Source organism: Oncorhynchus masou, chromosome 12 (assembly GCF_036934945.1).
Source record: "Oncorhynchus masou masou isolate Uvic2021 chromosome 12, UVic_Omas_1.1, whole genome shotgun sequence".
Taxonomy (NCBI): Eukaryota; Metazoa; Chordata; class Actinopteri; order Salmoniformes; family Salmonidae; genus Oncorhynchus; species Oncorhynchus masou.
Genome location: NC_088223.1, coordinates 36,219,647 through 36,233,102, shown reverse-complemented (window position 1 = coordinate 36,233,102; position 13,456 = coordinate 36,219,647). Strand labels below are relative to the sequence as shown.

General features: G+C 44.2%; 1 protein-coding gene across 2 annotated transcripts in view; it reads right to left on the bottom strand.

Annotated features, from left to right (window-relative positions):
- Positions 1-13,456, bottom strand: part of LOC135549964 (retinoic acid receptor RXR-beta-A-like) — a 34,075-nt gene that overhangs the window by 10,356 nt on the left and 10,263 nt on the right. For both annotated transcript variants that reach the window (XM_064980368.1, XM_064980370.1), the window contains exons 3-8: positions 11,431-11,660; positions 6,210-6,357; positions 5,280-5,459; positions 4,651-4,674; positions 1,900-2,060; positions 1,519-1,648 (exon numbers count right to left, since the gene is read on the bottom strand). In XM_064980368.1, coding sequence (XP_064836440.1) covers positions 1,519-1,648; positions 1,900-2,060; positions 4,651-4,674; positions 5,280-5,459; positions 6,210-6,357; positions 11,431-11,660 — 873 coding nt within the window. The remainder of the gene's footprint in view (positions 1-1,518; positions 1,649-1,899; positions 2,061-4,650; positions 4,675-5,279; positions 5,460-6,209; positions 6,358-11,430; positions 11,661-13,456) is intronic.

Genomic DNA, 13,456 nt, shown 5'->3' with positions numbered 1-13,456 from the left:
ATACAAAATAAAAACTCAGCAATCTACACACAATACCCCATAATGACAAAGTGAAAACTGTTTTTTTTTTTTTTAAATAAAGAAATGCCTTATTTTACATAAGTATTCAGACCCTTTGCTATGAGATTCGAAATTGAGCTCAGGTGCATCCTGTTTCCATTGATCATCCATGAGATGTTTCTACAACTTGATTGGAGTCCACCTGTGTTAAATTCAATTGATTGGACATGATTTGGAAAGGCACACACCTGTCTATATAAGGTCCCACAGTTGACAGTGCATGTCAGAGCAAAAACCAAGAGATAAGGTCAAAAGAATTGTCCGTAGAACTCCGAGACAGGATAGTGTTGAGGCACAGATCTGGGGAAAAAATGTCTACTGCATTGAAGGTCCCCAAACACACAGCGGTCTCCATCATTCTTAAATGCAAGAAGTTTGGAACCACCAAGACTCTTCCTAGAACTGGCCGCCCGGCCAAACTGAGCAATCAGGAAACATGGTGGTGGCAGCATCATGCTGTGGGGAGGTTTTTCAGCAGCAGGGACTGGGAGACTAGTCAGGATTGAGTCTCAAGTTATTTTATTTTCTATCAGGTTGAGTCTCAAGTCATCAAATCAGACTCGAGTCCAAGTCATGTGACTGAGTTCACAACTCTGAGGACATGCCTTGTTTATAGCGTTGTTAAGAAGGCAGTTTCGACATTATTAATTACAAGATTTAGTTGATTGGTTTAGTGAATGATTTGTCTCAAATACAACGCTTTTAGTTTTTGAAATATTTAGGACTGACTTATTTCTTGCCACCCATTCTGAAACTGACTGAAGCGTTTTGTTAAGTGTTGCAGTAATTTCCCTCACTGTAGTAGCTGACGTGTATAGTGTTGAGTCATCCACATACATAGACACTAACATTACTCAAGGCCAGTAACGGGCCTAGACAGCTGCCATGGGGAATTCCTGATTCTGCCTGGATTATGTTGGAGAGGCTTCCATTAAAGAGCACCCTCTGTTCTGTTAGACAGGTAACTCTTTATCCACAATATAGCAGGGGGTGTAAAGCCAGAACACATATGTTTATCCAGCAGCAAACTATGATCAATAATGTCAAAAGCTGCACTGAAGTCTAGCAAAACAGCTTCCACAATTATTTTTTTTCTCCAATCACCAGTCATTTGTGTAAGTGCCGTGCATGTGCCGTCCTTCCCTATAAGTGTGCTGAAAGTCTGTTGTCAATTTGTTTACTGTAAAATAGCATTGTATCTGGTCAAAATATGAGGCTACTGTATTATAAAAGATAACCCTGTCTCTCTCCTCGTGGACTGTCAGCCTATCCATGTACGGCTGTGTTTTAATGAGGTCAAAGCTGAGCAGGGCCGTGCTCATTAGGGTGCAGGAAATAAACTTTTTAAATGGAAAACAAACTTTTTATTGGATATGTCCAGGTATTCCTCCCTGCTTCAGTTTGCTTTCTTCTATTTGGTGGCAATGAACATGAAAGGCAAAGGCTTTTTGAACGTACCGGCGCGTAGCAGGATGACCTGGTCGTCCAGGGCCAGCTCAGAGAAGTGGGGGACCCTCTTGGCCCACTCCACCAGGGTAAACAGCTGCTTGTCTGCAGCCTGGCAAATGTTGGTGACCGGGTCGTTGGGCTGGAGAGAGAAACAGAGGGAGAGAGACTGGCTTCAACATAGGGTACAAAATAGAGACTACAGGCCTTTGGATCAATTTTTTTTAAAGTGGGTCTGTGGTCTCAGAATCTACTGTATCACAATAAATTGTTGGTGCAGTCGCACAATCCCATGTCTAGAAATAATAATAGACAGTGTGAGGAACGAAGTAAGAGAAATTGGTATGTGTGCATCGCAGGGCCAGATGGTGGGTCACACACAGAAACATTTACCGAGCTGCCCTCGGAGGTCCCGTCGGCATGCACCTCGGTCTTCTGCTCTACGGCCATCTCGGCCTCCAGGATCTTTTCCACGGGCATCTCCTCGTTGACGGCGCTGGTCGACTCCGCCTCACTCTCCCGCTCCTTGTTCCTCTGACGCTCTTCCTGCACGGCTACAGGGGCACAGGAAGGCCCGAGGGAAGGAGAGGAAGAGAGTCGGCGGAGCGAGGAGGAGAAAAGCACAGGAGGGGATGGAGGGTGAGAGGGGAAAGAGAGGGAGGGAGTAGGACGGATGGTGAAAAGAGGAAGAAAGGGCAGGAAAAGGCAGAGTGATGGAGAGAGGGGGAGAGAGCAAATGGGAAGCAAAGTGAAGAAAAAAAGAGAAAGTTGAGAGATAAGGGAGGGGAAATAAAAAGGGAGGAGAAATAGGGAAAAAATAAAGAGACCAAGAAAAAAAGTAGAGAAAGAGAGGAATGTAAGTAAAGCAGAGAATAAAGAATGACAGGTAGTGAAAAAGAGAGAGCGAGATACACAGATATGTACATTTCCCGGTCAGTTCAAACAACAATGCTTTCTTCACTTTTCACACCAGGGGTCTCAAACTCAAGGCTTGGGGTCCACATCAGGCTCGCAAGCTGCTTTCTTATGGCCCCAAAACTGATATCTGATTTCCATCAGCCCTCAAGAGGATTTTCCAATTAGAATCAACCCACAAAAAGGTTTCTTCCTATGGCACATTACAAGTTATATATCTTTGGAGTCACCCCAGACCATAAAAACCACAATGTCAGTAATACTGACACCACTAACACTTCCGCTCCACTAGAAGCGTTGCACTGCTTTGCCATTAGCGTTGTGTCAATGTAATGTTGTTCCTGCTACAAGCACATTGTTGCTAGTGGTTGTACTAAATTATTTAAGTTGCTTTTGTTTAACTTGTGAACCCAGCTGGTCAATGTAGCTAGCTAGCTAATCTCAGCAAAAAAAGAAACGTCCTCTCACTGTCAACTGAGTTTATTTTCAGCCAACTTAACATGTGTAAATATTTGTATGAATAAAACAAGATTCAACAACTGAGACATAGACTGAACAAGTTCCACAGACATGTGACTAACAGAAATTGAATAATTTGTCCCTGAACAAAGGGGGGGTCAAAATCAAAAGTATCTGGTGTGGCCACCAGCTGTATTAAGTACTGCAGTGCATCTCATCCCCATGAACTACACCAGATTTGCCCGTTCTTGCTGTGAGATGTCACCCCACTCTTCCACCAAGGCACCTGCAAGTACCCGGACATTTCTGGGGGGAATGGTCCTAGTCCTCACCCTCCGATCCAACAGGTCCCAGATGTGCTCAATATGATTGAGATCCGGGCTCTTCGCTGGCCATGGCAGAACACTGACATTCCTGTCTTGCAGGAAATCACTCACAGAACGAGCAGTATGGCTGGTGGCATTGTCATGCTGGAGGGTCATGTCAGGATGAGCCTGCAGGAAGGGTACCACTTGAGGGAGGAGGATGTCTTTTCTGTAACGCACAGTGTTGAGATTGCCTGCAGTGACAACAAGCTGTGACACACCGCCCCAGACCATGACGGATCCTCCACCTCCAAATCGACCCTGCTCCAGACCTCGGTGTAACTCTCATTCCTTCAACGATAAACACAAATCCGACAATCACCCCCGGTGAGACAAAAACGCGACTCGTCAGTGAAGAGCACTTTTTGCCAGTCCTGTCTGGTCCAACAACGGTGGGTTTGTGCCCATAGGCGATGTTGTTGCCAGTGATGTCTGGTGAGGACCTGCCTTACAACAGGCCTACAAGCCCTCAGTCTGCCTCTCTCAGCCTATTGTGGACAGTCTCGGGCAGTTGTTGTTGCCATCCTGTACCTCTGCCACTGCCAGGATGATCAGCTGTCCGTCCTGTCTCCCTGTCTTAGGCGTCTCACAGTACCGACAATGCAATTTATTGTCCTGGTCATATCTGCAGTCCTCATGCCTCCTTGCAGCATGCCTAAGGCACGTTCACACAGATGAGCAGGGACCCTGGGCATCTTACTTTTGACGTTTTTCAGAGTCAGTAGAAAGACCTCTTTAGTGTCCTAAGTTTTCATAACTGTGACCTTAATTGCATACTGTCTGTAAACTGTTAGTGTCTTAACGTCCGTTCCACAGGTTTATGGTTCATTGAACAAGCATGGGAAAGTGTTTAAACGCTTTACAATGAAGAGCTGTAAAGTTATTTGCATTTTTACGAATTATCTTTGAAAGACAGGGTCCTGCAAAAGGGAAGTTTCTTTTTTTGCTGAGTTTATTAGCCTCTTGACTTCATAAATCTTTGTACAATAACAAGTGGTGTATAGTCGAGGCCATATGCAACCAAAATCAACTTTATTTCTCATTACTCCAAATCACAAGATAGAGTGAACGCCAAGTATTGAACCTCTGCGATTCTTGAGCTTGGACGCTGACATTGGATGTGATGCAACATGAGTGCAACACGGGGGATGAAGCAGCTTTCATTGATTTAAAAGGAACCATTTCCTCAACGGCTGACGGCAATGCTGGACGACCGATGGCTATAGTGTAGCATGGCCATAAGACTTACTTTGCGCCTGATAATTTGAGTTTCAGACCCGTTTCATACCAACAATACATTCTGCAACGTACCTCACACAGAAATGGGCCATCACAACAAAACAACATAAAATATTGTTTCTCACACTCTCCCCCATCACTCCTTCCCTCCCTCTTTCCTCCTTACATCTCTGTCGTTCATCTTGGACCACTACAGAAGAAGGGAGAGGGAGAGAAAACGAGAGGAAACAAGAGGGGAGAGAGAGGGGGGCAGGGGTTAGTGTTTACAAGGCTCTCCATCCCCCTCTCTCCACCTCCTTTTCTCGCTCTTTCCATCCCCTTTGAGTGCAATCAATACTCCCCCCTCAGAAATGTATATTACAATATTCTAATAAAATCTTAACAGCTCTTAGACATCTTTATTATACATAAATGATTCCAGTGGATTTAAAACAGATATTTGAAATAGTTTCATAGCAAGTAGCCTGTACAATGTTAATACAGCAGGACGGTTGGTGAGTGGAGGTTTTCCGGTTAGGGTCCACCTGACCACACACAAGGTGTCCCATCAATCTTCTTTCTACTTTCTTACTGTAGCAAGTCAGACCCAATTTCAATAAGGATCCTAGCCCTCCCTCCCTCTTCCATCAGCCTCTCCTCTCCCTTGCCCAGTCTCGCTCTTTAGATCTCCCATTGCATCCTTCTCAGTCTCTCCCTCCATGTCAAGCCTTTACCCTACCCGGTGATAGCGTTGCCCTTTTAATAAGATATATTGAACGCGAGTTGAGGACAGCAGACTGCCAGCCCCCCCCCTACCTTCCCTCTTCATGCCACAGGCCAGGCACTTCTGGTAGCGGCAGTACTGGCAGCGGTTGCGCTGGCGCTTGTCCACCAGGCAGTCCTTGTTGTCCCGGCAGGTGTAGCTCAGGTCCTTGCGCACCGTGCGCTTGAAGAAACCCTTGCAGCCTTCGCAGCTGTACACTCCGTAGTGCTTCCCTATATATAGAGAGAGAAACAAAGAGGAAGAGAAAGACAAGAAAGAGGAATGTAAGAAGACATGACAGAAAGAGAGGGAAGAGGAGGATAGAAAAAGGAGGGAAGGTAACTTCAGTAACAAACCACTTTCAATAATTCAGGCATAAAGCCTACAGCACATAGTTCTTCAGGTGTGATGGCAATGAAAGTACATGAAGTGTTTCGGTCCGTTTTAGTAAATGCTTCGCACAGACAAAGGAGAGAAGAAGAACAATTCCCTGCTGGGTTTTTTATTTTATGCAGTTTTTAAAAAATGTTCTATGAAGAGGAAAGGAGTAGTTCACCCCAAAATCAAGAGTTATCTGATGTTTCCATACCTCAAGTGGTATAAGTCCATGTAGCCAATGCCATCTGTTGTGTAGATCCCACTATGCACAGCAGAAATCTGTGGGTGTCAATCCCAAATTCATGGGAAAAGAAAGTCGACACACACTACCTAACTAAATTTCATTCAACGCCTGTCAAATTTCGGGCAGAACAATCCTTTAATAAACCAAGCATATCGCACCAGATGTGCTTCTCTCTCCGACAGACCCTCAATCCCAAATCAAAATCCCACTCCAGCCTGTCCTTCATGAGCGAAGAGTAAATAGTTAAACTTGTCTTCTCACAGGCTGGGTGGGATTTTTTTGCCATATTGCTTACACCGTTCAATTTCTCTCCGATCTCCACCACAAGTGCATAGGGTCTAGGGGCCAATTTGGGACTCACCGGAGGAGCGGTCGCCGCAGATGGCACACAGGCGCTTCTGGGAGAGCATGGGGCCCCCTGGGCTGTGGCCCCCCAGCCCGAATGGAGGCTTCACGTCGTCCGAGCTGCTGACTGCGTGCAGTCCCGACATGGACACTGTGGAGTTGATCTGGAGGCCGAGAGAAAGGGGGGAGGATAGGGGCAGAAGTGAGAGGGGAACTACTGAATTGAAGGGGGTTGGGAGGAAAAGTCACTTATGTGTGACGTACTGGCAGCACACCAGTCATTAGTTCAATTACTTGTCATCGATGCAGAGTTGTCATAAGAAAACATAATTTTACCTTCATGCATTTAACAATGACATACAAACGGTCAGTTCTCTCTTTGAGTGGGCTGATTGATCAGTATTAAAGCAACATTAAATTTCCTGTTCGCACTCCCAGGCATCATCGGCTGAGAAAGGAGCATCTGGGCCTCGCCTCCCTCAATGCAGTAGAGATTACAGAGCACTTCCCACCAACACCAGCTTAAGTCTCAGCTTAAGTCTCAGGGCATCCTCATAGCCTGATTAAATCATGAGGACATTCGAGTAGAATCAGAGGGAAAAAGTGAAATGGGGGGAGGAGAATGAAAGCGAAAATGCCAGGGAGGGAAAGGAGGAAAAATAACACTGAGAAGGACCATCTGACATGAGAGAAGATAGAGAGAATAAAACAAATGTGTTTGGATATTCACTACAGTGTTGCCACTGCGAGCCCCTTGGACAAATAATTGTAAATTTTTAATGAAATGTATTATTATTATTTTTTTTTTAATGACAATGTTCACAGATGCATATACATTCAAAGTAGATTAAAAAAACTATACTTTGTGCATGTGAATTTATGCTTTTTATGTATATCTTTCATTGAAATATTGCAGAACTATTTTCTAGACATACACAGGAGGACAAGGAGAGTATGACCTTTTGATGTGTGATTTTGAGGGTAACCAATGATTCATCCTCTGGCACCCATCATCTAAAATGTCAGAAATGAATCATTACTGAATTCATTTAATATTTTTGGAGGTTTTAAAAGTCAGAACACGTTCAAAGTGTATGACCGAGAGACAAATAGCCTACTTCTACCATACAATTAAGAGCAGGGCAACATGTTAAAAAAGGACCCAGATAATGCTGTTTCGTGGTTGATTTTGCAGACAAAAACTGAATTGTTACCTGGACTTTTAAGAATTACAATATCTATACTGAACAAAAATATCAAATGCAACATATAAAGTGTTGGTCCCATGTTTCATGAGCTGAAATAAATTAGTTTACATACCAGTTAGTGAGCGTTTCTCATTTGCCAAGATAAACAGCATGATCATTACACAGGTGAACCTTGTGCTGGGGACAATAAAATGCTCACCTTCTATTTTGCCCTGTTTATCAAAAGCGTTGGAAAAACTTGTCAATAGTCAACTGACTGTCTTTCTTGATGTCTATAGTATTCTCTCTGGTATGCAATATGGTTTCTGCTCAGGTTATGGATGTGTCACCATTGCCCTTGATTCTAAGCAATGTTGTGCTGCTATTTTTATTGACTTTGCCAAAGTATTTTGATACGGTTGAGCATTCCATTCCTGTGGGCCGGCTAAGGAGTATTGGTGTCTCTGAGGGGTCTTTGGCCTGGTTTGCAAACTACCTCTCTCAAAGAGTGCAGTGTATAAAGTCAGAACATCTGCTGTCTCAGCCACTGCCTGTCACCAAGAGTGTACTCCAAGACTCGATCCTAGGCCCCACACTCTTCTCAATTTACATCAACAACATAGCTCTGGCAGTATAAAGCTCTCTCAGCCATTTATATGCAGATACAGTCTTATACTCAGGTGGCCCCTCCCTGGATTTTGTGTTAAACGTTCCACAACAAAGCTTTCTTAGTGTCCAACAAGCTTTCTCTGCCCTTAACCTTGTTCTGAACACCTCCAAAACAAAGGTCATGTGGTTTGGTAAGAAGAATGCCCCTCTCCCCACAGGTGTGACCTCTGAAGGTATAGAGCTTGAGGTAGTCACCTCATACAAATACTTGGGAGTATGGCTAGAGGGTACACTGTCCTTCTCTCAGCACATATCAAAGCTGCAGGCTAAGGTTAAATCTAGACTTGGTTTCCTCTATCGTAATCGTTCCTCTTTTACCCCAGCTGCCAAACTAATCCTAATTCAGATGACCATCATACCTATGCTAGATTACGGAGACGTAATTTATAGATAGGCAGGAAAGGCTGCTCTCGAGAGGCTAAATCATCTTTACCATTCGGCCATCAGATTTGCCACCAATACTCCTTATAGGACACATCACTGCACTCTATACTCTTCTGTAAACTGGTCATCGCCATATACCCTTTGCAATACACACTGGTTGATGCTTATTTGTAAAAACCCTCTTAGGCCTCACTCCCCCCTATCTGAGATGCCTACTGCAGCCCTCATCCTCCACATACAGAACCCGTTCTGCCAGTCACATTCTGTTAAAGGTCCCAAAAGCACACACATCCCTGGATCGCTCCTCTTTTCAGTTTGCTGCAGCTAGCGACTGGAACAAGTTGCGACAAACACTCAAACTGGACAGTTTTTATCTACATCTCTTCATTCAAAGACTCAATCGTGGACACTCTCACTGACAGTTGTGGCTGCTTTGCGTGATATATTGTTCAAATCAAATCTTATTAGTCACCGCCGAATACAACAGGTATTCCTTACAGGGAAATGCTTACTTACAAGCCCTTAACCAACGATGCAGTTTAAGAAATATGAATGAGAATAAGAAATAAAAAATAAGTAGTTAAAGACCAGCAATAAAATAACAATAGCGAGACTATATACAGGGTTATCGTTACAGTCAATGTGCAGGGGGCACTGGTTAGTCGAGGTAATTGAGGTAATATGTACACGTAGGTAGAGTTATTAAAGTGCCTGTGCATAGATAATAACAGATTAGCAGCGGCGTAAAAGAGGGTGGGGGAGCAATTGAAAATAGTCTGGGTAGCCATTTGATTAGATGTTCAGGAGTCTTATGGCTTGGGGGTAGAAGCTGTTTAGAAGCCTCTTGGAACTAGACTTGGCGCACTGGTACCGCTTGCCGTGCGGTAGCAGAGAAAACAGTCTATGACTAGGGTGGATGGAGTCTGACAATTTTTAGGGCCTTTCTTTGACACCACCTGGTAGAGGTCCTGGATGGCAGGATGCTTGGCCCCAGTGATGTACTGGGCTCTACGCACTACCCTCTGTAGCGACATGCGGTCGGAGGCTGAGCAGTTGCCATACCAAGCGTTGATGAAACTAGTCAGGATGCTCTCAATGGTGCAGCTGTAGAACCTTTTGAGGATCTGAGGACTCATGCCAAATCTTTTCGCTCTCCTGATGGGGAATAGGTTTTGTCGTGCCCTCTTCACGACTGTCTTGGTGTGCTTGGACCATGTTAGTTTGTTGTTGATGTGGACACCAAGGAACTTGAAGCTCTCAACCTGCTCCACTACAGCCCCGTTGATGAGAATGGGGGCGTGCTCGGTCCTCCTTTTCCTGTAGTCCACAATCATCTCCTTAGTCTTGATCGCGTTGAGGGAGAGGTTGTTGTCCTGGCACCACACGGCCAGGTCTCGGACCTCCTCCCTATAGGCTGTCTCGTTGTTGTCGGTGATCAGGCCTACCACTGTTGTGTCATCTGCAGATTTAATGATGGTGTTGGAGTCGTGCCAGGGCGTGTAGTCATATGAGTCAACAGGGAGTACAGGAGGGGACTGAGCACGCACCACTGAGGGGCCCCTGTGTTGAGGATCCGTGTGGCGGATGTGTTGTTACATACCCTTTAGGAGCTCAGATGCAAAAAATGTATTACCAACGTTTCAACAGCTAAGCAGTCTTCGCTGTCGAAGCCTTGGTAATTACATTTTTGCATCTGAGCCCCTAGAGTGTGCGGCTCTCTTTTATTTTCAAGTTTTCTACTCCGCTAGCCAGCACCTCGCCTAAATAGGTGTGTGTTTCTTTTTCTTCTAGATTGTTACCTACCCTTACCACCTGTGGGGTGGCCCGTCAGGAAGTCCAGGATCCAGTTGCAGAAGGAGGTGTTTGACTGGTCAGATACGGACTGGTTTTCTGATATACGCCCCTACCTTTTGTAAAGGTATCTGTGACCAAGAGACACATATCTGTATTCACAGTCATGTGAAATCCATAGATTAGGGCCTAATGAATGTATTTCAAAGGACTGATTGAAATTGTTACATGTTGCGTTTATATTTTTGCTCAGTGTAGATATGTATTGTTTCACGATAGCCTTTGGTAGTTCTCTGCAATTTCACTTGATCTACAGGGCTGGGAATTGCCAGGGACCTCACGATATTATCACGGCGCTAAGCTGTCGATACGACATGTATTGAGATTCTCACGATTCAATATGAATTTAAATTAGATACTTTGATTGCGATTCAATGTTCCAAACATATTGCTCAGCATATTTCTGCTGCAGAGGGACAAGACAGAGCCATGATAATACGATCAATCATGGGAATAAAAGTGCTGAAAACAAAAATATGGAATACTGGGGTTTTGGTGCAGGTATAGCCAACTAGTGCACAAATAATATAGCGATATTGCCAAAACAATACATTATATCGTCACAAATAATATCCAGATATGTAACTGTATCAATGTGTCCCCCATCACCATTGCCCTACAACATAAATCACAGTATATATATTTTTTAATTTTACCTTTATTTAACCAGGCAAGTCAGTTAAGAACAAATTCCTATTTTCAATGACGGCCTGGGAACAGTGGGTTAACTGCCTGTTCAGGGGCAGAACGACAGATTTGTACCTTGTCAGCTCGGGGGTTTGAACTCGCAATCTTCCGGTTACTAGTCCAACGCTCTAACCACTAGGCTACCCTGCCGCCCCAAAGTTTGAGGGCCATAAAATAGCAGCCAAGGTTTATTTACCATAAAAGTGCTCTCAACAAGTGATATTCTTCTCAACCAATCACCAAAGAGGCAAGTGCTGGCAGAGACGCACATGTTGAATGCAGCCTATATAGTCACACTTGGTTCTCACAGGCCACTAGTGTAAAGCAGCATTTATTGACCCATAATGCTAACTTCCCATCTCTGAATGGCCCTGAGAGGTGATGGATGAAAGATAAAGGCAGAAGCAGAGGAGTGGTAGAATAGAAGTGTTAGCTACCTATCTGGAACTCAGGGCTCACCTGGGGGCTGCTAATGGGGCCGTAGCCCACCGAGGGTGTCCCGGGCAGGCATGGCGACCCCAAAGAGGTGCTGATGACAGAGAAGGGCGAGCCCATGCTGCTGGTGGGGCTGTTGACGTCCGAGGTGAAGGGCGGCAGAGACGTCATGGCGGCAGCTGTGGGGGTCAGGGGGGGTGAGTGCAGGCCCGAGGGAGGGGAGGACACAGAGGAGCTGTCTGGGCTGCGGGAATCTGGTGAAAATGACAGGGATTACGTGGCAGAGAGTGATGATACCCTACATACAACTCAAGTTTAAGAAAATATAATTATTGATAGTTTTCCTAGCTACAATGAAGTTAGTCGCCATAACCTAGCTCAACACCAACAATTTAAAATAGGCCACCAAAATACTTCCAATCCCGATTAAAAGACAAATACAGTATAGCGCAGTGGTCACCAACTGGTAGATCTTCAATGCCTTCCTAGTCGATCAACAAACATTTCTGTAGAATAGTCCACTCCTTTTATTTGTTGCGGTGTGACGGTGTTGGCGGTCAAAAGCCCTGCGCAACGGGTAGGTTCCCATTTCCAACCATTTCATTTATCTGAAAAGACTAACTCTGCCAAGCCGGCAGATCTGTGGCTAAATCGAGTGTGCCTTTTGGCTGGCCAATCGGATAGCTCACAACACCGCATAAGGCTTCCACGACCCTGGCCAAAGCAAAGTTTGATACAAGCCTACATGAGATTTTATAACTTTAAAACCATGACCAGAGAGAGACTATGAATACAGCAAAGAGCATCTGTTTCTATGAGCGTGTTCATGTCGAAGGTTATTCAGCACTGTCAACACTATTCCAAAACATACAACGAGGTTCTCCCTACTATGAGTAGCCAAGTGTATCCGATAACCCTGCATTTAAAAAAAAAAAAAAAAATATTTTATTTTTGCATTTTCCAATTAAGAACAAAACCGAAAAAATATTAAGCAAAAAAAATAAATAATTATAATTATATATACGAACATACAATAAATAAGTAATAATAAAGAGTAAAATAAAAATGAATGAGACATTGGATCATACCTGCCCTGCCGTAAGGTACATATTATACATTACGTGTGAAACATTATTTAAGGATTATAAAGAGATTCAATCAATGTGATGTGGGGGGGAGATTCTCCATATAGTCAATAAAAGGTTGCCAAATTCTGTAAAATGTCTAACTTATTCCTCAAGTAGTAAGTAATTTTCTCCAGTGGGATACAACTATTAACTTCCGATAGCCACATTGCAACAGGCAGGGAGGAATCCGATTTACATTTCAAGACAATACATTTCTTGGCAATCGCTAGCAATATTTCTGTTAGCTTTATAGTATGGCTTTGCCTAAGATTGGTGTCAGTAGAGTTACCCAGTAGACAGACCTCCGGGTCTAAAGGGAATGCAACCCCGTGAATTGAGGATATGGTATCGCATACCCCCTGCCAGAAACCGTGTAGTTTTGAACACTGCCAAGTGGAATGGAGGAATGTTCCTTCATCTGAGACACATCTAAAACATAGGGAGGAGATATCAGGGTTGAACTTGTGCAATCTAGATGGGGTGATATAGAGCCGATGGAGGAAATTAAACTGGATCAGTCTGTAACTGGAGTTCAATGTGGATGTAACACCATCCCTGCATAGGTCACTCCATAGATCCTCATCAAGATCAATACCCAGATCTTTTTCCCATCTAAGTCTGGGTTTATCTAGCCCAGGCAGTGTTAGTCCTGACATAAGAGCATCGTAAACACGGGAAATGGTCTTGCATGGCAGAGTTGTTCAATAGGTGACATCTTAGGTAGGTTCCATTGTCCCTTCAGAGTCCCCTTAATAAAGTTTCGTAGTTGTAGGTAGCTAAAGAAGTCCCTGTTAGGCAAGTGGAATTTCTGTTTCAGCTGATCAAAAGACATAAGAACTCCCTCCTCGTAACAATGTTCCAGAAGAGTGATCCCCTTATCAGACCATGGTCTAAAGTTACTATTCTGGAAAAATATAGGGATC